General features: G+C 44.2%; 1 protein-coding gene across 1 annotated transcript in view; it reads left to right on the forward strand.

Annotated features, from left to right (window-relative positions):
- LOC147748679 (A.superbus venom factor 1-like) overlaps nucleotides 1-22,823 on the forward strand; it is a 1,557,217-nt gene that overhangs the window by 1,137,099 nt on the left and 397,295 nt on the right. Inside the window, exons 26-27 of the mRNA XM_086963549.1 lie at nucleotides 16,605-16,764; nucleotides 17,768-17,863. Coding sequence (XP_086819675.1) covers nucleotides 16,605-16,764; nucleotides 17,768-17,863 — 256 coding nt within the window. The remainder of the gene's footprint in view (nucleotides 1-16,604; nucleotides 16,765-17,767; nucleotides 17,864-22,823) is intronic.

A 22,823-nucleotide genomic window follows, 5' to 3' on the forward strand; every position in this document is an offset into this window, starting at 1 on the left:
ACTGGATTCAAGCTAGCCTGGCTGATGACGGCTGATTAGCCAGAAACTCATCCCAGGATGCTTGTTTCCGGCCCAGGGAAGACATGGCTTGGCAGTTCAGGCTGGACTGTTCCCATGAGGCACAGTGTCAGACTGAATTGCATATGGCAATGTCTGAACTGGGGTGGCGGAGTGAGCTAAAGAATGATGATAGATTAAACCCAGATCAGTTGACTGGGGGTGAGTGCTTGCAATGCTCAACACTCCGTCCATCATCCCCTTTGGTTTTCCTTTGTTCACCCTAAGTTGGCAGGGTATGCCCAGACGTGGGTCCCTTGCTCACTTTCCCACTGGATTCAAGCTAGCCTAGCTGATGACGGCTGATTAGCCAGAAACCGGTCCCAGGATGCTTGTTTCCGGTCCAGGGAAGACATGTCTTGGCAGTTCGGGCTCGCCTGTTCCCATGAGGCACAGTGTCAGACTGATATGCATATAGCCATGTCTGAACTGGGGGGCAGAGTGAGCTAATGAATGATGATGGATTAAACTCAGATCAGTTGACTGGGGGTGAGTGCTTGCAATGTTCAACAATCCGTCCATCATCTCCTATGGTTTTGCTTTGTTCGCCCTAGGTTGGCAGGGTATGCCCAGACGTGGGTCCTTGCTCACTTTCCCACTGGATTCAAGCTAGCCTGGCTGATGACCGCTGATTAGCCAGAAACTGGTCCCAGGATGCTTGTTTCTGGTCCAGGGAAGACATTGCTTGGCAGTTCGGGCTGGACTGTTCCCATGAGGCACAGTGTCAGACTGATTTGCATATGGCCATGTCTGAACTGGGGTGGTGGATTGAGCTAAAGAATGATAATGGATTAATCCCAGGTCAGTTGACTGGGGGTGAGTGCTTGCAATGTTCTATACTCCGTCCATCATCCCCTATGGTTTTACCGGAGGAATCGGAATCACAACAACACTTAGGTACACGCAATGTGTTTTGTGTTTTAAAATTTTACCCAGATTTTTTTTCTTCTTTTGCAATATTTGTTTATTCAGGTTATTTATTGCGCTTATGTGAAGTTTGATTACAGACATCTCAAAATGACTCAATTAGCAGAAATGCACATTGTAAGTCTTTTGTGTGTATATACTGACCATCAGATCCCGATCCAACAACACCGGGTTCTAATTTGCATATACCGCAGACTGCACAGGGTGCTCTTCACTATTGTATATTGCCTCCTCTCTATAATTTCCTACTCTATCTGCCCACACCATTTATTTACCCTTGCTGTCTATCATGAATTTTGACGCAGCATGCACAGTATCACCTGTATGCATCCACACGCATGGGCTACATGCCAATGACTGTGGTAGTCATAGAGACACTTGACTACAACACTCCTTTTGCCACTAAGATTGCATTTTATTGTTGCGAAAAATTATATGTTTTGTTTTGTCTCTTCTTTTCCCTGCAAGTATTTTTTCAAGTGTCAGTGAGTACGCCGACGCTCTAAACTGCACACCTTAGCACGTGTGTAGGTATTACAAAAGGTTTCACGTGGCACAATTCAGCTTTGCCACTCACTATTCACTCACCTGGTCCTGAAAAAAGCCTGTCCACTTTTTTTACGGGCTGAAACATGTAGACCGCCACACATAGGCAACTTACGATAAAAAATTCCAGATTAGATGCACAGCACATACTGTTTTTTAACCTTATCCTGAGCCGCCATAATTAAAGTTATTGGCAAGGATCCTCAGAGATATTTTTAACTGTAAATATTTCACCTCACATCACATTTATGCACAACACCAGCTCCGCTGTCATCAGGCGGCGTAGCACAACCGGGAGGCACTCGGACGCTCGGTTGGGACCCCAATGATGAACCATGACATCTACCAGGTTGGTGTGTGAGGGGTCTTTTAAGAACACCTAATGGGCCCATGTTCGTACCACTCACAGTGATTTAATTGCATACACATAGTGGGTCCGTCCACATTGTTTAAGTCTTGAATTCATTTGGGGAAGGGACATACCCCTGTACTTATTCCCTAGCGCTCACTTTGATTTGTACATATATATTTACCACTCATAAACTTATTTTAAACGCTCACAGTCTCTGGATGATGTCATCATTGATGTCATTTGTGATGTCACTGACCATGTCATTAATGATGTAATAGGTGAGGTCATAAGCAGTGCATTGCGGGGATGTGAGTGATAGTTAGCTCAGCTAACTTTAACTGCTGAATTTCAGTGGTTTTGCACAAGTAAAATATGAGCCTAACTATAATGTCACTGTAACCTTTGGGTTTTTCAGGAAAAATGTTTGCATTTTGTTAGTAACTGTTGCCATTTGATGAATCTTCTCAAAATTCTCAGAACTAATGTGCCAGTCACTTCAATTGCTGTCTTGAAATTTTCAGAATGATACGTCAAGTGGGGGGCGAGTTAAAAGGAGGTACCAAAATCGTTTCCCCATGTTAATTTCTGTAGGGTATTTGAACATGACTACATCCTGAACTGCTGTAGGGAATCACACCACATTTGGCAGAAAAGTAGCTATTGGTCCGGAGAAGTGGCTTTTTGTGATTTGGTATAAATCCATTCAGTAGTTTTAGGAATATTAACCAAAATCCAAATTTGTATGTATAGGGGCACAGACTCTACGCAGATCTGACAGTCCCCATGCTGAAACCTGATTGGCTGCCAACATTTCAACAAGGAAGTGTTGGCGGCTACCTTAGGACTCATCTTCAGTCAAGTCCCACAACATAAATAAAAAATAAAGAAAATGGGGCAGGGTGTGCCCAGACGTGGGTCCCTTGCTCAGTTTACCACTGGATTCAAGCTAGCCTGGCTGAGGACGGCTGATTTGCCAGAAACTCGTCCCAGGATGCTTGTTTACGGTCCAGGGGAAGACATGGCTTGGCAGTTCGGGCTCGCCTGTTCCCATGAGGCACAGTGTCAGACTGATATGCATATAGCCATGTCTGAACTGGGGGGCAGAGTGAGCTAATGAATGATGATGGATTAATCTCAGATCAGTTGACTGGGGGTGAGTGCTTGCAATGTTCAACAATCCGTCCATCATCTCCTATGGTTTTGCTTTGTTCGCCCTAGGTTGGCAGGGTATGCCCAGACGTGGGTCCTTGCTCACTTTCCCACTGGATTCAAGCTAGCCTGGCTGATGACCGCTGATTAGCCAGAAACTGGTCCCAGGGTGCTTGTTTCTGGTCCAGGGAAGACATTGCTTGGTAGTTCGGGCTGGACTGTTCCCATGAGGCACAGTGTCAGACTGATTTGCATATGGCCATGTCTGAACTGGGGTGGTGGATTGAGCTAAAGAATGATAATGGATTAATCCCAGGTCAGTTGACTGGGGGTGAGTGCTTGCAATGTTCTACACTCCGTCCATCATCCCCTATGGTTTTACCGGAGGAATCGGAATCACAACAACACTTAGGTACACGCAATGTGTTTTGTGTTTTAAAATTTTACCCAGATTTTTTTTCTTCTTTTGCAATATTTGTTTATTCAGGTTATTTATTGCGCTTATGTGAAGTTTGATTACAGACATCTCAAAATGACTCAATTAGCAGAAATGCACATTGTAAGTCTTTTGTGTGTATATACTGACCATCAGATCCCGATCCAACAACACCGGGTTCTAATTTGCATATACCGCAGACTGCACAGGGTGCTCTTCACTATTGTATATTGCCTCCTCTCTATAATTTCCTACTCTATCTGCCCACACCATTTATTTACCCTTGCTGTCTATCATGAATTTTGACGCAGCATGCACAGTATCACCTGTATGCATCCACACGCATGGGCTACATGCCAATGACTGTGGTAGTCATAGAGACACTTGACTACAACACTCCTTTTGCCACTAAGATTGCATTTTATTGTTGCGAAAAATTATATGTTTTGTTTTGTCTCTTCTTTTCCCTGCAAGTATTTTTTCAAGTGTCAGTGAGTACGCCGACGCTCTAAACCGCATACCTTAGCACGTGTGTAGGTATTACAAAAGGTTTCACGTGGCACAATTCAGCTTTGCCACTCACTATTCACTCACCTGGTCCTGAAAAAAGCCTGTCCACTTTTTATACGGGCTGAAACATGTAGACCGCCACACATAGGCAACTTACGATAAAAAATTCCAGATTAGATGCACAGCACATACTGTTTTTTAACCTTATCCTGAGCCGCCATAATTAAAGTTATTGGCAAGGATCCTCAGAGATATTTTTAACTGTAAATAATTCACCTCACATCACATTTATGCACAACACCAGCTCCGCTGTCATCAGGCGGCGTAGCACAACCGGGAGGCACTCGAACGCTCGGTTGGGACCCCAATGATGAAGCATGACATCTACCAGGTTGGTGTGTGAGGGGTCTTTTAAGAACACCTAATGGGCCCATGTTCGTACCACTCACAGTGATTTAATTGCATACACATAGTGGGTCCGTCCACATTGTTTAAGTCTTGAATTCATTTGGGGAAGGGACATACCCCTGTACTTATTCCCTAGCGCTCACTTTGATTTGTACATATATATTTAACACTCATAAACTTATTTTAAACGCTCACAGTCTCTGGATGATGTCATCATTGATGTCATTTGTGATGTCACTGACCATGTCATTAATGATGTAATAGGTGAGGTCATAAGCAGTGCATTGCGGGGATGTGAGTGATAGTTAGCTCAGCTAACTTTAACTGCTGAATTTCAGTGGTTTTGCACAAGTAAAATATGAGCCTAACTATAATGTCACTGTAACCTTTGGGTTTTTCAGGAAAAATGTTTGCATTTTGTTAGTAACTGTTGCCATTTGATGAATCTTCTCAAAATTCTCAGAACTAATGTGCCAGTCACTTCAATTGCTGTCTTGAAATTTTCAGAATGATACGTCAAGTGGGGGGCGAGTTAAAAGGAGGTACCAAAATCGTTTCCCCATGTTAATTTCTGTAGGGTATTTGAACATGACTACATCCTGAACTGCTGTAGGGAATCACACCACATTTGGCAGAAAAGTAGCTATTGGTCCGGAGAAGTGGCTTTATGTGATTTGGTATAAATCCATTCAGTAGTTTTAGGAATATTAACCAAAATCCAAATTTGTATGTATAGGGGCACAGACTCTATGCAGATCTGACAGTCCCCATGCTGAAACCTGATTGGCTGCCAACATTTCAACAAGGAAGTGTTGGCGGCTACCTTAGGACTCATCTTCAGTCAAGTCCCACAACATAAATAAAAAATAAAGAAAATGGGGCAGGGTGTGCCCAGACGTGGGTCCCTTGCTCAGTTTACCACTGGATTCAAGCTAGCCTGGCTGAGGACGGCTGATTTGCCAGAAACTCGTCCCAGGATGCTTGTTTCCGGTCCAGGGGAAGACATGGCTTGGCAGTTCGGGCTGGACTGTTCCCATGAGGCACAGTGTTGGACTGATTTGCATATGGCCTTGTCTGAACTGGGGTGGCGGAGTGAGCTAAAGAATGATGATGGATTAAACCCAGATCAGTTGACTGGGGGTTGAGTGCTTGCAATGTCCTACACTCCGTCCATCATCCCCTTTGGTTTTCCTTTGTTCGCCCTTGGTTGGCAGGGTATGCCCAGACGTGGGTCCCTTGCTCACTTTCCCACTGGATTCAAGCTAGCCTAGCTGATGTCGGCTGATTATCCAGAAACCGGTCCCAGGATGCGTGTTTCCGGTCCAGGGAAGACATGTCTTGGCAGTTCGGGCTCGCCTGTTCCCATGAGGCACAGTGTCAGACTAATTTGCATATAGCCATGTCTGAACTGGGGTGGTGGAGTGAGCTAATGAATGATGATGAATTAAACCCAGATCAGTTGACTGGGGGTGAGTGCTTGCAATGTCCTACACTCCGTCCATCATCCCCTTTGGTTTATCTGAGGAATCGGAATCACAACAACACTGAGGTACACGCAATGTGTTTTGTGTTTTAAAATTTTACCCAGATTTTTTTCTTCTTTTGCAATATTTGTTTATTCAGGTTATTTATTGGGCTTTTGTGAAGTTTGATTACAGATATCTCAAAATGACTCAATTAGCAGAAATGCACATTGTAAGTCTTTTGTGTGTATGTACTGACCACCTGATCCCGATCCAACAACACTGGGTTCTAATTTGCATATCCCGCAGACTGCACAGGGTGCTCTTCACTATTGTATATGGCCTCCTCTCACCAATGGAGCCATGCAGCGCCATAATGCCAGTCTAAGATTAGCGCCTATAATTTCCTACTCTATCTGCGCACACCATTTATTTACCCTTGCTGTCTATCATGAATTTTGACGCAGCATGCACAGTATCACCTGTATGCATCCACACGCATGGGCTACATGCCAATGACTGTGGTAGTCATAGAGACACTTGACTACAACACTCCTTTTGCCACTAAGATTGCATTTTATTGTTGCGAAAAATTATATGTTTTGTTTTGTCTCCTTTTTCCTACAGGCATTTTTTCAAGTGTCAGTGAGTACGCCGACACACTAAACCACACACCTTAGCGCGTGTGTAGGTATTACAAAAGGTTTCACGTTGCACAATTCAGCTTTGCCACTCACTATTCACTCACCTGGTCCTGAAAAAAGCCCTTCCACTTTTTTTACGGGCTGAAACATGTAGACCGCCACACATAGGGAACTTACGGTAAATAATTCCAGATTAGTTGCACGGCAAATACTGTTTTTTAACCTTATCCTGAGCCGCCATAATTAAAGTTATAGGTAAGGATCCTCAGAGATATTTTTTACTGTAAATAATTCACCTCACATCACATTTATGCACAACATCAGCTCCGCTGTCATCAGGCGGCGTTGCACAACCGGGAGGCAATCGGACGCCTGGTTGGGATCCCAATGATGAAGCATGACACCAACCAGGTTGGTGTGTGAGGGGTCTTTTAAGAACACCTAATGGGTCCATGTTCTTACCACTCACAGTGATTTAATTGCATACACATAGTGGGTCCATCCACATTGTTTAAGTCTTGTATTCATTTGGGGATGGGACATAATCCTGTACTTATTCCCTAGCGCTCACTTTGATTTGTACATATATATTTAACACTCATAAACTTTTTTTAAACACTCACAGTCTCAGGATGATGTCATCAGTGATGTCATTTGTGATGTCACTGACCATGTCTATAATGATGTAATAGGTGAGGTCATAAGCAGTGCTTTGCGGGGACGTGAGTGATAGTTAGCTCAGCTAACTATAACTGATGAATTTCAGTGGTTTTGCATGAGTAAAATATGAGCCTAACTATAATGTCACTGTAACCTTTGGGTTTTTCAGGAAAAATGTTTGCATTTTGTTAGTAACTGTTGCCATTTGATGAATCTTCACGAAATTATCAGAACTAATGTGCCAGTCACTTCAATTGCTGTCTTGAAATTTTCAGAATTATTATTATTATTATTATAGCCATTTATTAAGCGCACAGCTACCCCCAACGGGGGTGTCCCGGCGCTGAGGAATGCAGGTCAAGGGGGCAGGAATTAGTAGCCTGAAAATAGGAAGATTTTCAATTTGCCCCTGAACTGAGATTCAGTGTCAATAGTCCTAAGGCTGATGGGCAGAGAGTTCCACAGTTTAGATACTGCCACAGTGAAGGCTCTGCCTCCCTTTCTCGCGAAACGAAATCAGGGGGTTGACAGAAGGTGAAGGTGGTTTGACCTAAGATTAAGAGAGGAGTGGACTGGTTTTAGTCTGTGTCTCAGGTATTTTGGGCCTTTTCCATTGAGAGCTCTAAAAGCTAGTACCAGGGCCTTAAATTTAACGCGAGCAGTGATCGGTAACCAATGCAATTTCTTCAAGTGGGGGGAGATCGAGTGTCGATAGCGGACTTTGCAGATTAGCCTGACAGCGGCGTTCTGCACTATCTGCAGTCTGTGAAGAAGGTAGGCAGGTAGTCCCACATATAGACTGTTCGCGTAATCTAAGTGCGATGTGATTAGGGCATGTGTCACTGTCTTCAATGCTTCCTTAGGGAGAAAGGGGGAGATTTTTCTTAGCATATGAAGTTTCCCGAAGCATGCCGAGGTGACTTTCTGAATCTGGGTTTTGAAAGATAAATCATTATCGAATTGAACTCCAAGATTGCGGGCCACCCTTACCGCGGAAAGTGGTGGGTTGAGTTCCACAGGCCACCAAATGGCGGGGGGCAAGGGAATCGTTTGATTAAAAAATAACACCTCAGTCTTGTCCGTGTTAAGTTTAAACGTGTTTGAAGTCATCCAAGCCACGATATTGGAAAGACTGGTTCTAAAGTTGTCAAAACCTGAGGGCGAGTGATCTTTAAGAGAGAAAATAAGCTGAGTATCGTCAGCATACGATATCACTCTTACCCCCAGAGACTCAATTACCTTTGCTAGGGGTGCAACGTAAATGTTAAAAAAGAGGGGGCTCAGGGCAGATCCTTGGGGCACCCCGCAGCCAAGAGGTTTCCTGTCTTTGGACCAGAAAGGGCGGCACCAGACTTGTTGTGTGCGGTCTGTAAGAAAGGAAGTAATCCAGGCTAGAGGGGTGCCGCAGATCCCCATCTCACGGAGTCTATTCAGGAGGATGGCATGGGAGACCGTATCGAAGGCTGCAGACAAGTCGAGGAGCACAAGCATGGCTACCTCTCCGCTGTCCACAGTCTCCCGCACGGTCTCCGCCACCTCTAGAAGTGCTGTCTCCGTGCTATAGCCGGTCCTAAAACCGGATTGCGAATCTTGTAACAGATCATGGCTTTCAATGTAGTCCGATAGTTGTTCCTGTACTATTTTTCCCAGAATTTTGGCAGGTTTTGGTAACAGGGATATCGGGCGGTAGTTACTGAGAACAGCAGGGTCCGCGTCGGGTTTCTTTAAAAGGGGGATGAGAATTGCCTGCTTCCAAGTCTCCGGAAACTGACCTGATACGAGAGAGGAGTTCCATATCGAAGGAGAGGTTGCACAATCGCCGGAGCAACTGTGGAGAAAACTTGAGCAGGCATCGGATCTAAGGGCGAGCCTGATTTACATAGATGGAGTTTATTCAGTGCAGTATTTAAGGTGATGGATTTGAACGTCCTAAGCCTCTTTTCCTTGGGCATGAGATCGGTGGGAGGTGTGTCTTCTGTATTAGGGTTATGCACTGTATTAAAAGAGGCATAAATGAGAGTAATTTTCTCATAAAAGAAATTGGATAATTTATCACAGAGTTCTTGACAGGGCTGTGTCTTATGCAGAAGGGCAGCAGGGTTGGTGAAATCTTTTACTACTTGGAAGAGTGCCTTGGCACAATTATCTGCAGATTTAATTTTACTGGCAAATTGAATGATACGTCAAGTGGGGGCCGAGTTAAAAGGGGGTACCAAAATCGTTTTCCCATGTTAATTTCTGTAGGGTATTTGAACATGACTACATCCTGAACTGATGCACGGAACCACACCACATTTGGCAGAAAAGTAGCTATTGGTCCAGAGAAGTGGCTTTTTGTGATTTGGTATAAATCCATTCAGTAGTTTTAGGGATATTAACCAAAATCCAAAATTGTATGTATAGGGGCACAGACAGGAAGTGTTGGCGGCTACCTTAGGACTCATCTTCAGTCAAGTCCCACAACATATTTTAAAAATAAAGAAAAGGGGGCATGGTGGAAATACCCTGATTCCTTAGATGTGTTTTTTCCCCCTATTTTGCTGCAAAATCACGGGTGGATCTGCAAATTTGCTGCTAAATTGAATACAAAATTAGAAACAAGCGCAGTCTCCCATGATTGCTTTTAATTAAGCCCACCAGTGGGCCAGGTTTTGGAGGCATGACTGCTTTATTAAAGTAATGGAGGGGACTGCACGTTCCCCTTTCCCTGGCCATTTTTATGCCCTGTGGACAACCACCTCCCTGGGGTTTATGATTCTTTCACGGGTGGCTTGCGGACCCCCATGGACCACCACCTCCCTGGAGCTATCATTTTAAAACCTTTGAGGGGGCACCCCATTCTCCCACCTTGGTTCTGGGGACCAAAACCTCCTGGGGATTTAAAATGAAAATTGTGCAGAGGGGTTGCACAGACCTCCCCGGGCTCCAGGGACCACCACCTCCCTGTGGCTAAACAAAAGGAATAGGGGGCCTCATAGACCCACATATGCCCCGGGGATCACCACCTCCCTGGGGCCAAAATAACTTTTTTAAAGTAAGAGAACATGCGGTCCCCCTCCCAGGCCAAATATGGCCCTGGAGACCACCACATCCCTGGGATCGACCCATGAACAACAAAGGAGGAAGGCTGCGTAAGCCCTCTCAAGGAGCCATATACGGCCCTGGGGACCATCTCCTTCAGGGCCGGCTCCTGCCCACCTCTGGGACATAGCTGTTTGCTCTGACTTGGCAGGGGCTTTGACAGATCCCGTCAAGGCAGAGCAAACACAAACTCTGCTTTCTGCAAGTGAGAGCTGTAAAACCGCTCAAGCTCACTGAGAGCAGAGTTTTTTTCATCTGTTTCCTTGGCCGCTGTCAAGCGGGCAGGGGAACAGATGAAAGGGGGGAACAGCGTTTACAATGCAACTTTTACAACGAGGTGCCTTTACGACGCAACCATTACAACACAACTTTTACAACGAATTGCGCTGGGGGGCGCTCTAGGATAGGGATTAGTTTTAATTTACTATCCAACACCTTCCCTACTATCCACGGGGACTGGAGTTGGAATAGTAAATTAAACTATTCACTATCCAGCGCCCCCCAACGCAAGTCGTTGTAACGACTTGCGTTGTAAAACTTGCGTCGTAAAGGCATGCGTTGTAATAGCATGCGTTGAAACGACATACATCCGATGAAAAGATTGCTCTCTAACACAGGGAGCTGCAAGTTTAGCAGCTCCCTGTATGTGAGAGCAATGCTGGCTCCCGCTGGAAGCGAATTGCCAGCAGGGACCACTGGGGCAATCAGGCTTCCCCTGTGGCCCCCAACATTGTTGACTGGGTGCGCTTAGTGGTCTTCAGGGCACCCAGCATTTGAAAGCCAGGTCCTGGGAATGGGGTCCTTGGGGCAAAAATCGGCCTGGGATGGAGCCATGAGGCCCACTAACCCATACATTATGGTCGGGCCCCAGAGGATTGGGTCACCAAGGGGGGGGCACATTCCCGTTGAATACTGTCTGGGAAGGAATTAAAGAAATCAGCAAAAGATAGCAATCAAGGGGAAAGGTGAAAGGAGAGACTGCAGACAAAAGAAAGCAGCTTGAAACAAAGAGCAGAAAAGGAGAGAAAAGTGAAAGTAATTGAAATAAAAAGAAAGCAGAGGAAAGATACACAATCCTTGTTTGCTACAAGTAAAATATAAGGGAGATGCAAGCTGGAGTTGATGCACCTATTGCAGAGTTGAATGTGTTATCTTTGCCACAGAACATATGGAAAACCTAAGGCCACGCAACTCTCCCCTGGCTTAGACAGATATGCAATCCGTCATTAGAAAAAGGCATTGTCCAGGGAAAATGGAAGCAGGCGGTGGTGACACCACTGATTAAAAAACCCTCCTTAGACCCCACAAACCCAGTCAGTTTCCACCCAATCTTGCTGCTCCCTTTTCCTATTAAAATCTTGAAGAGGGCCGTAAGCAGGTCCTTGTCAAACTTTTTTGAGGAACACCACTTGTTGGACAAGGATCAGTTTGGGTTTCGGCCAGGGCACGGGATGGAGTCCGCCCTCTTGACTATGCTGGACAACCTATGATTGCGGGCCGACAACGGGAATGGTGCAATATTGGTACTTCTCGATATATCGGCCGCGTTCGATACGGTAAGCCACCCAATCCTCTTAAAGAGATTGGAAAGGATGGGGGTTAGGGGTAAAGTCTTGCAATGGCTTTGTTCCTATCTGACAGAAATAGAACAGACAGTCTGTATGGCACCTTTCACCTCTTGCAAAACACCGGTCACCCATGGGGTGCCCTAGGGCTCTGCTATTAGCCCTATTGTCTTTAATGCTTATCTGCAGCCACTGTTTTCTATCATCAAATCGTTCGGGGTTGACTTGGTCAACTATGCGGACGATACGTAGTTGGCATTCTCCCCGGAAAGAGAACAGACAGTTTCCTTGGAGCACTTCCAAGAGTGTATGCGCCACACCGCGGATTGGCTGCGGAGGAACTCATTGCAGTTCAATGGCAGAAAAACTGAAGTGCTCTACTGCTCTCCTGCAAGGCCGTCCACTTACTTCCCGTTGGAGTTTAGACTTACTCCGGAGGAAGATCCACTGATCCCGGCCAACACGGTGCGGAACCTGGGGGTCCTAATAGACAAAAACCTCCAGATGGAGTCGCAGGCAACTAAGACAGCTAATGTCTGCTTTGGCTTGTTGCGCCTGCTACGTCGAATACTCCCCATCTTACCAAGAGATCTGTGCGCTTTGGTAGTAAGCAGCACAGTGTTGAGCAGATTGGACTATTGCAATTCCCTATATTTAGGAACCCCCCAGTACATCTTTCAGGGGCTGCAAAGAGTCCAGTCTGCAGCGGCAAAACTGGTACTGAGTTTGTGACGTGATTCATCCTCCATCTCCGCATTGAGGCAGCTTCACTGGCTACCAACCAGGGAAAGGGTTCTTTTTAAGTCACTTTGCCAGGTGTTTAGGGCCTCACATGAGATGGGCCCAGTCGCACTACAGGAAAGATTTGCCTGGTACCTCCCTCAGAGACAGCTCTGGTCCTCGGGTACCGACCTGCTGGCAGTCAGGAAATGTAAATGCTCACGGATGGGAGGGGGCTTTCAGTGTGGTAGGGGCACAGCTATGGAACAAGTTACCACAAATGATCAGAGTGTCTCATTAACCGAATTTAGGAAAATCCTGAAAACTTGGTTATTCCCAAAACTCTGATCCATGTTCCATTCTCTTCTCTTCACCATCCAGCTGACCAAGTGTTTGATATCTAAAGCGCCAGGATACCCGTAGGGTGGAAGTAACGCTATACAAGCATAGATACAATACAATACAATACAATCTACCACCCTCCAGCTCTAACCCTGGTGAAATAGTTCAGTGGTTAATACACTGACTGCAGCCATAAATGTGTAGGCTGCAGATCATAAGTCCTACAACTATTCACAAAGCTTGATGTGTTAATTCACATACTGCTGACCTGTATGTTTGTCACCTCCATCACAGGATGCAATCATGGATAGATCATTGGGTTAATGCCCATGCTGCAGAAATGTGTATTTTGCAAGTTTTGGCCCTAGTAAAAGTAAACTGTAGTGTACATGATTACATCATTGTGTGTTGAACAAATCTGTGGATTGCTCATGCCAGCATTTGAGCAAATATGCAGGACTGTAGCAGGTTTGAGTCTGAGGTCTATCGTAGACATGAAGAATAAAGATGCACTGCTGCTAGTGTGTGAGTTTCGCACAAGTGCACACGTTCAGTAGTGTGTGTGTGATGTTTATAGCTGCTTTGAATATCAGGCCCAAGCCCCTACTCTGCTTTAGTTACTAATGCTCTGTTAAAGGTGTCTTCTGTTAAGTGTGCTTTAAAAGTTTCTCGCCGTTAGTATATTTTCAAAATAAATTGAGGTTACCGGCAATTAATTTAAATTGTATCAAATATTCGATCAATATTGATGTAGTATATATGTATATATGTGTTTCATTTACAACAGCCTTTCTCAAACATGACTTGGATTTTTTTTTTTAAACCCTAGAAATTCACTGAAAAAAAACAAATGTTACAGGGATGTTATAGTTAGTAAACCGAATTAGAAAACCTTAGAAATCCACTGAAAAAAGTACAGGTTACAGGGACATTATGGTTAGGCTTAGACTTCACTCGTACAAAGCCAGTGAAATTCAGCAGTTAAAGTAAGCTGAGCTAACTATTACTTACAACCCTGTAATCTAGTGCTTATGACCTCACATACTCCATCACTCATGACATGGTCAGTGACATCACTGATGACATCACTAATGACATCTCAAATGACATCACTGATGACATCATCAACAGAACCAATCACACACACACACAACCACTCACACACCCACACAGCTACTCATACAACCACTCACTTACCTGGCTACTCACACAGCCAAACACTCACACATACAGCTACTGATGCACCCACTTACTCACCTCTACAGTCACTCACACATCCAGATAGATAGATAGATATTTTTATTTTGCTTGATTACTTAAAATCTTTGCAAATACATAGCAAGAAATATTCCCATTATACACAATTAAATACAATTCAAACAGTTAAAAGATGCGTAATCTAAAAGTCATCAATTGCATGTTCTATATTTATACATTATTCACATAGACTCTTGCATCTCATATAGTGCTATCTGCCAATGGCCCAGCTTAATCAAGACCACTGTCCAGATTGAAGATCTGGTGATTAAAATAAAGATACAGCTAAAACAAAGTATTGAGTTAATATTATACTTATAAAGTTTATCAGCATGGTTCGGATAGCAGCAGGGTTTTAAGTCTCTTTGTTACAGTCTCAAAAAATGTTGTTAGCTGACAGTTGAGCTGATCATCAGTGGGTTTGAAGCATAGCTTCACTGCCTGCCTACAGGACCGGATGCCGCAATGCCTGAAAAAAGGGCGCAACAAGGTGCATCTTATAACCTTTAAGTTGGGGCAGTTGCAGATAACGTGGATGATGTCTTCCTTCCCACTTCCACATAGGCGACAAGTCGGAGTGCCACCTTTCCTTTCCCATGGTGGAAGATGGGGCTTAATCGCAATTACCCCAGCCGCAACCTCAAAAAGTTTTCCTTCGTACTTATTTTGATTCCGGCACTCAAATAGGCTTGGGGTTTCAGCCTTACATAGTCACTGAGCACTATCCAGCCTTGTGCCTTATTAGTGAGAATTGCTTTGTCTTCTAACACACATCCATTCACTCACCCATACAGCCTCTCAACACAGCCATTGACTCACCCATACAACCACTCTCTCACACACCCACATAACTACTTACATCTGCTCACTCACCCATGCAGCCATTCACACACCAACTTATGTAATCAAACACCCACTAATACAGCCACTCACTCACCCATACAGCAATGCATATATCCACTCAGCCACCCATACAGCTACTCACGAACACACTCACTCACTCACCCATACAGCTAATCACATAGCCCCACACTCATCCTTACAGCTACTCATACTCTCACTTATTCACTTATACAGACACTTACACACCCACTCACTCACCCATAAAGCCTCTCAACACAGCTACTCACTCATCCATTAAGGCACTCACACATCCAGACCTCATACACCTACTCACTAACCCATACAGTCACTCATACGCCCACTCATCCACGCATACAGCCTCTCACACAGCCACTCATTCACCCATCCAGCCACTGACACACCAACTTACTCACCAATACTGCCACTCATGAAGCCACTCACCAACACAGTTACTCACACACCTACGTATACACCCATACAGACACTCTGACATCCACTCACACACGAAAACACAGTCAAACAGCCACTCACATAATATATGTTAGAAGTAATATCACTCATTAGTAGTACACCTAGTTTACTAATTTAACTTTTTAAGTAGATTAGTTATATGTTTAACAATTATGTACTCTTACAAAACACACTCACTGAATGATGTCATCAGTGATGTCATGAGTGATGTCACTGACCATGTCATGAGTGATGTAAAATGTGAGGTCATAAGCAGTGCATTGCAGGGCCATAAGTTATATTTAGCTCAGGTAGCTATAACTGCTGAATTTATATAGTTGTGTATGAGTGAAATATGAGCCTAACTATAACATCCCTGTAACGTTTGGTGTTTTCAGTGAATTTCTAAGCTTTTTTTATTCTATTTCCTGAAAATAATTTCCCTGTAACCTTTATTTCTTTCAGTGAGTATATGTATATTAATATGGACAGACAGACAGACAGACAGACAGACAGACAGACAGACAGACAGACAGACAGATAGATAGATAGATAGATAGATAGATAGATAGATAGATAGATAGATAGATAGATAGATAGATAGATAGATAGATAGATAGATAGATAGATAGATAGATAGACAGACAGACAGACAGACAGACAGACAGACAGACAGACAGATAGATAGATAGATAGATAGATAGATAGATAGATAGATAGATAGATAGATAGATAGATAGATAGATAGATAGATAGATAGATAGATAGATAGATAGATAGATAGATAGATAGATAGATAGGGAGATAGATAGATAGATAGATAGATAGATAGATAGATAGATAGATAGATAGATAGATAGATAGATAGATAGATAGATAGATAGATAGATAGATAGATAGATAGATAGATAGATAGATAGATAGATAGATAGATAGATAGATAGATAGATAGATAGATAGATAGATAGATAGATAGATAGATAGATTCTGCGTTACCTCTTTTAGAGGTTTTTCCCCTCAACTCAAAATGCATAACCCATGCAAACACTGTAAAGCTTGCAATGTTCTGAAAAAACATAACAAAGTTTGCTGAGGAAAGTCTGTGAATATCCTTAACCTTCAGATCACTTGCCACCAAGTTTCTACCTCTCATATTTTTATCCACGTTTGTAGGCTGACTGCCTATGTGGTCAAGATTTTCACCTTGGCATACAACCTCATCAACATTCAGAGGGATGTGATCTGTGGCTCGGTAAAGTTGCTCATCTTGGACAAGCAGAAGTCTGGCGGTGATTTCAAAGAGGACCAGGCTGTGAGCAGTAGAGAGATGATGGTATGTGCTAATTTACCCTTTCTCATGAGGGAATACTGGTTTACATACGTTATCTTAAATTCGTATACTGCCCACACTTCTCTGAGGTTAATTTAGAGTGATAGAAGAGCACAGAACATGGGAACACAGTCAGGAGCATGGATCGTGAGGGTGCTCATGGTGGAGCCACCGTACATCACTGGGATCCAGAGGCAGAGGAGATGGGTTTTTAGTTCTCTTTCGAACTCCATGTAGTGAGGTTCCTGTCAGAAAGGAGCCAGTGTGAGTTGCAGAGGGCAGAACACTGTCTGTGTGGTTTAATTCCTCCTTTCTGCTTGTATCGTAGTGACATGATACTCAAAGAAGACTTGTTAACCATCATGGTTCTGACCTTTTGTCAAAATTAATTTCTGATCAAGCAAAACTATTTGTAACAAAAGCAATGAGATCAGGGTAGGCAAAAAAAACATTGACAAGAGTACATTCAAAGTAGGTAACTATTTGTAGGAGTAAACTTGCAGTACATAGGTTTATTTATTTTTCTGATTTTGCAGCACTGTTTCGTTGCTTTGTGTCACTTCAAAGCGCTTGAGATTCTGGTTGCATACAGAAAGACAAAAACAGAGGAATTCGGAAGCTATAGGCAGTCTCTATGACATTAGTGAGTTTTGTGCCTGCCAGACGTTAGCAGACGTTTAATAGCAACGAATTATGCTGAAACACATGCTAGATTTACATAGAGTCATACAAAGACATCAAAGGCCAACTAGCCTGCGATTTCCATATCTGATCTGGGTTTAAAGAGGCACAAAAACATCTAGACACATATCACATTTCTGCAAGGTTAATGTGGGCTTCTTTGGTCCAGTTTTGTTGCTTGAACTAAAAATAGATGATAATTGGTTGCAAACTGTTTTTTCACTTTTAGCATGGTTTTGGAATGTTTAGTAATTTTAGCAGTATCATTTACCTCTGGAGTTCAATAATAACAACTACTTATTTTTTCCACCCTTTTCTCATACAGGGTGGTGTCAGTGGAAATGAGCCTGAAGCATCCCTCACTGCCTTTGTACTCATCGCCCTTGCAGAGAGCAGAGAAATATGTGGAGCTCAAGAGAAGGTAAGCATTTTCGTATACCATCAGCATTGTTAAATTGCTTCCTTGACTTGTTCATCTAAGAGGGACCATTACATTGCTGCTAGATCTTCTTCTGTATATTAATAACCTGAAGCAGAATGGGTGGACAATTATTTTTGTATGTGCACCCGAATATTTTAGCAGTCTTTCCCCTGACATAAAACATCATTACCAACCTGTTACACTTTTGCAAGAAACAAAATCTGACTTTAATCCAATCTGCTAATAAATACCTATTGGTGGAAGCAGACTTTATAAAATCCAAAACATTAATGGACTTAATTATAGGACGTACCATTGAATTATACTCAGCAGATCATGTCCAACTGAAGAGTTTACAAGTAATACAGATACCACAGCAGCATTGTCTTATTGTACAGCCATGGCCACAAACAGCAGCTATTAAATCATTCCCATAGCTGGTGCATATAGCATCCAAATCAGGATGTTCCATAATTAGAAAGCTATATAAAAACCTGCATCATTCTCACACCATTAATTTTTAGCTAGGTCTGATCTGATTCTTTATTGACATAGGTAATGATAATCATATTGCATCAAATCCTAGGTTTTCACATCAATGCCAGCTCTGTCACCACAATGGCTAGAGGCCGGGTATAAAGAAGAAAGCGCTGCTGTGACACGTGTGTCTGCGCTGGGACCGCCGCCTAGATCAGAAGGCCAGCGGCATTTGCCCTTACTCCGCGATCGTCCGGTCGCATGGAGCCCTGAGGAGGAAGCGCAGTCGAGCGCTGGAAGCGTTTGATGTGAAGCGCCAAAACGTTGCTCACTCCCGAAGCGTGCAAAATGGCATGTGCCTAACGAGAAGAAATCGGGAGCCCACCCCGATCCTACCTGGCTGCTCCGGTGTCCAAGGAGCATCAGAGGAATCGCTGAGGCTGTGCTGCCCAAAGAAAATCGGCTGTCGGTGAGTGCCGAGGAAACTTGTGAGCCTGGTGAGTGAATGGCATCAAATCTTGTGGAGGACCAGATTTCCAGAATGGCGGCCATCTTTAAGTCAGGCGGCCGGAGAGACATTCCCTTGTGAAGTTTGGAGACGGCCATCTTAGAGTCAGGCCAAGCAGAACTTGCAGAAATAAGCATTGGCAAAGACAACAAACAAACATTGGTAAAGACCAGAAGCAAGAAAACAAGCACTGGTAAATGCGAAACAAGCATTGGTAAATGCAAAACAAACATTGGTAAATGCAAAAACAAGCACTGGTAAGTGCAAAACAAGCATTGGTAAATGTAAAACAAGCATCGGTAAATGCAAAACAAACATTGGTAAATGCAAAACAAAGAATTGGTAAATGCAAAACAAGCTTTGGTGAAGACAGGAAGCCAGCAAACGAACCTTGATAAAAACAAAACAAGCATCGGCGAAGAACAAACAAACATTAGCGAAGACAAGCAAACAAGCATTGGCAAACAGAAGAAACAAGCATTGATAAATGCAAGGAAACAAGCATTGACAAATGCAAGAAGTGAATTAAACAAGTAAACAAGCACAAGTGAATACAAGAGTCAACACAGGCCAGCACATATAAATGCAAGTGGTGCAAGAAAACAAGCACTGGGTAATATAATAAGTGTGATGAAACAAGCCTAAGCAGATGCAAGAAACGTAATCAAAGGAAAAAACATAAGCAAACGCAAGCGATGCAAGAGACCAAGCAAAAGCGAATGCAAGAGACAGATAAAGACAACGTTGAGCACAAACCGAAGAGTGCAGAATTGCAGAAGACCCCGAAGAGGGCAGAACTGCAGAAGACCCCGAAGAGGGCAGAATTGCTGAAGACCCCGAAGAGGGCAAATTTGCAGAGGACCTGAAGAGGGCAGTCCTGCAGAAGACCCTGAAGAGAGCAGAATTGCAGAGGACCTGAAGAGGGCAGTCCTGCAGAAGACCCCGAAGAGGGCAGAACTGCAGAAGGCAGTACCAGAAACAAGCGAAGATCGGACTGAATGTAAACAAGCATGAGTACAAGAAACATGAAGTGAAAGGAGCAAAGGGCCAATGAACACAGCAAACACTGGCAAGTGCAAGGGATGCACTGAAAACAATCACCAGCCCGCACAAACCTCGAATGCGACAAACACAAGCAAAGGCAAGTGCCAAAGTAAATGTCCAGCACCACGTGAAGACAAAAATTCAAAAGTAACAGAGGCTAATAAAATGAATGATCCAAAAGTAGATGAATGTCGAGGAAGCCTTCTCTCATCAACAAAGGTATTGGACGACTTGTACTAGTCCAGAAGAGACGCATGAATTAACAAGATGTCAAATGTGCCAGGCATCATCGCGGAAGAGTCATCAACCACCTTCAGCTAGCATGCGACTCTAAGGAAAGGGAGCCACAAGGTACGCATAGTGTAGCTGAGTGGTGGCCATTCTGAACTCAAGAAATCCAAGTTTCACTCACTGGCGCATACTGAGATAATTGCAAAGCTTACCAACCTCAAAGCAAACGACCAGACCAAGGATCTCGGCTGAAGAGAGTCAGCAAAGAAGACGGGACGCAAAGTGAACAGTCCTGTGCCTGTAACAGATCAGAATCTTCCTCTCTCATGGTGGTGGGAGAAGTAACACAACGGTCCAACCCCTGCATTGAAGTACCACCCCCAGTGATGCAGACTGACAGTCGGAGTTTGGGTCTTAAATGGACCCAGTGGCTGGAATCACTGGACGATTTTCTGGATGTAATCGGTGAACGAAGGGATGGGAAATGTCTGATACTACTCCTCCAGCTAGTAGGTCATGAGGGCCGACGTTTAGTCAGAACATTTCCTGAAAAGGACACAGAGACCTATGAAAGACTCCAAGAGAAGCTACGTGCCCATTTCCACGCACAGGCAGCCGTGGATCATGATCGCATCGCCTTCAACACAGCACGGCAGGAACCAGGAGAACCATTGCCAAAATTCATTACCCGGTTACAAAGTCTGGTACAATGCTGCCATTTCAACACACTTACAAATGAGGAAGCAGTTCGGCTCCGGATCATCGAAGGCTGTTCAAGTTCTAATACGAAGCGCAAGATTCTTCGAGGGCATTGGTCGCTAAATGAAATCATCAGAAAGGCCGAAGTTGGAGTGCGGCCCAAAGCAAGAGACAGATCGAAGGAACTGCACCAGAATGCAAGAAACCAAGATACCCGGAAAGAGACATCCTTCATGTCTGGGAATAAATCTCAAGAAACAAACAAAACCAGAAAGAGGGAGGGTGAATGCAGATGAGAGATAAGACAGCTGGAGAGACAAAGTGACATGGAATACTCCGAGTCAACAATACGAAAGACAACCTCAAGGAGCTGTTCATCCTTAAGGAGTCATTCAAAGTATGGCACTAACTATTCTGAAGAGGATGAATCGTCAAGTGGGACAGATCGCACCCATGGACCAGATGACAGCCTGCACAACAAGCGGGTAAGAAAGACAAACCATAGAAGATTGGACCAATAATGTCAGCCCTGGAACTCAGCGCACGAACAACCCCGAGCATCTCACTATTCGCCAAATTCTGTAGATGAGTCCGAGGAAGCATCAAGCAGTGGGACACATCACCCCCATGGCACAGATGCCAGTGCACCAAACAAACGGGAAGAAGAAGCAAACCACATAGGCAGTGTGATTCACTCAGACACCAGAGAGGCAGAGACAAAGTACCCTGGGATCAAACTCCAGAAATAAACAAGTGGTTATCAAACAACTTCTCCAGTGAGATGGCACCGGAGTCACTTCGAGAAAGACACCCATAGATATATTTCAAAGAGAACTCCGACTCTAGGAGCAGCCCGTCACGGCCTACCTGTGTAAGAAATCTATCATTCAAGACACACCCAAAGGAACGTTCTCGAAGGAAATCAGCAAAAGACTCTTCTGATTCAGAAAGCATGTCTGTTTGATCCCTCGGGTCGACCGAGTCATGGTACCGACAACGTCCATGGCATCAATCACCCGAACACACCATCGAACCAAAGGACAGTCTTCCCATCAAGAGCAAACTATCTCACACCGATGTCTCTGAAGACCCAATCACACCAAAAGACAATCTGTCATGTCAGTCGCAGGTATGTCGAGACATAAAGAATATACCGTCACCCCTGAGGGGGTCAGCGAGGCTGACTCAAAGGACCTACCTAATGAAAACAGATATAAGGGATATTACATACCAGATGAGAAAGGACTATCCATTCACTCCGCAAGGAAAACCCGACGTGTTGACAGAGACAAATCATCATCAGAGGAGAGGGAAATATGCACATGCTCAGATAGTCAAAGGGTTCACCAGTCCCAAAAGCGAGTGGGAGTGGGTGAGACAACCAGCGGCAGCAAATGAGTCCCTGGACCAGACTAGGATGGCAAATGAGTCCCCGAACCAAACTAGGATGATCTTTTCAAACGGTGTATCACCGTCTGGTATGCATGACGCTGAACAGGAGGACGGTGCCGCCCTCGACTGGACGAGACAAAAGGAAGTAAAATGATGTGCCGGTGCTCGGAAAAGAACCAGAACAACATCCTCTCATGAAGGAGATCAAGCGTCAATCGAACAAGAGCCCCAAAGGAAGACGGACTGCCGCCATCACGCTGAGCCCTTCATGGTCACCTCACGAGGAGCAGTCATGATCGCCTCGGAGACTGAAGATGAGTGGATAACCCAGAAGCCTATCGGAAACCGCCATGAATCAGGGAACAAGAAGATCACACAAGACATTTCGCAATTTCAAAGATGCACTCCTGTAGTCAAGGAGACTTTTGTCCAGGCAAGAGGAAGCCACACCATGGAACTGGAGATGTGTGGTCTTTGCTTAAATGGGCGGCCTGCAGACCCGTGTGGCTGATCGAAGAACTACAGATATGGTGGACGCTAAGTTTATTTTGTTAACAAAGGGGGAGATGTAATATTGTGATGCAGTCTAGTGGTTGGGGTGGAGCTAGG

This window comes from Lissotriton vulgaris, chromosome 1_1 (genome assembly GCF_964263255.1).
Source record: "Lissotriton vulgaris chromosome 1_1, aLisVul1.2, whole genome shotgun sequence".
In the NCBI taxonomy this organism is placed as follows: Eukaryota; Metazoa; Chordata; class Amphibia; order Caudata; family Salamandridae; genus Lissotriton; species Lissotriton vulgaris.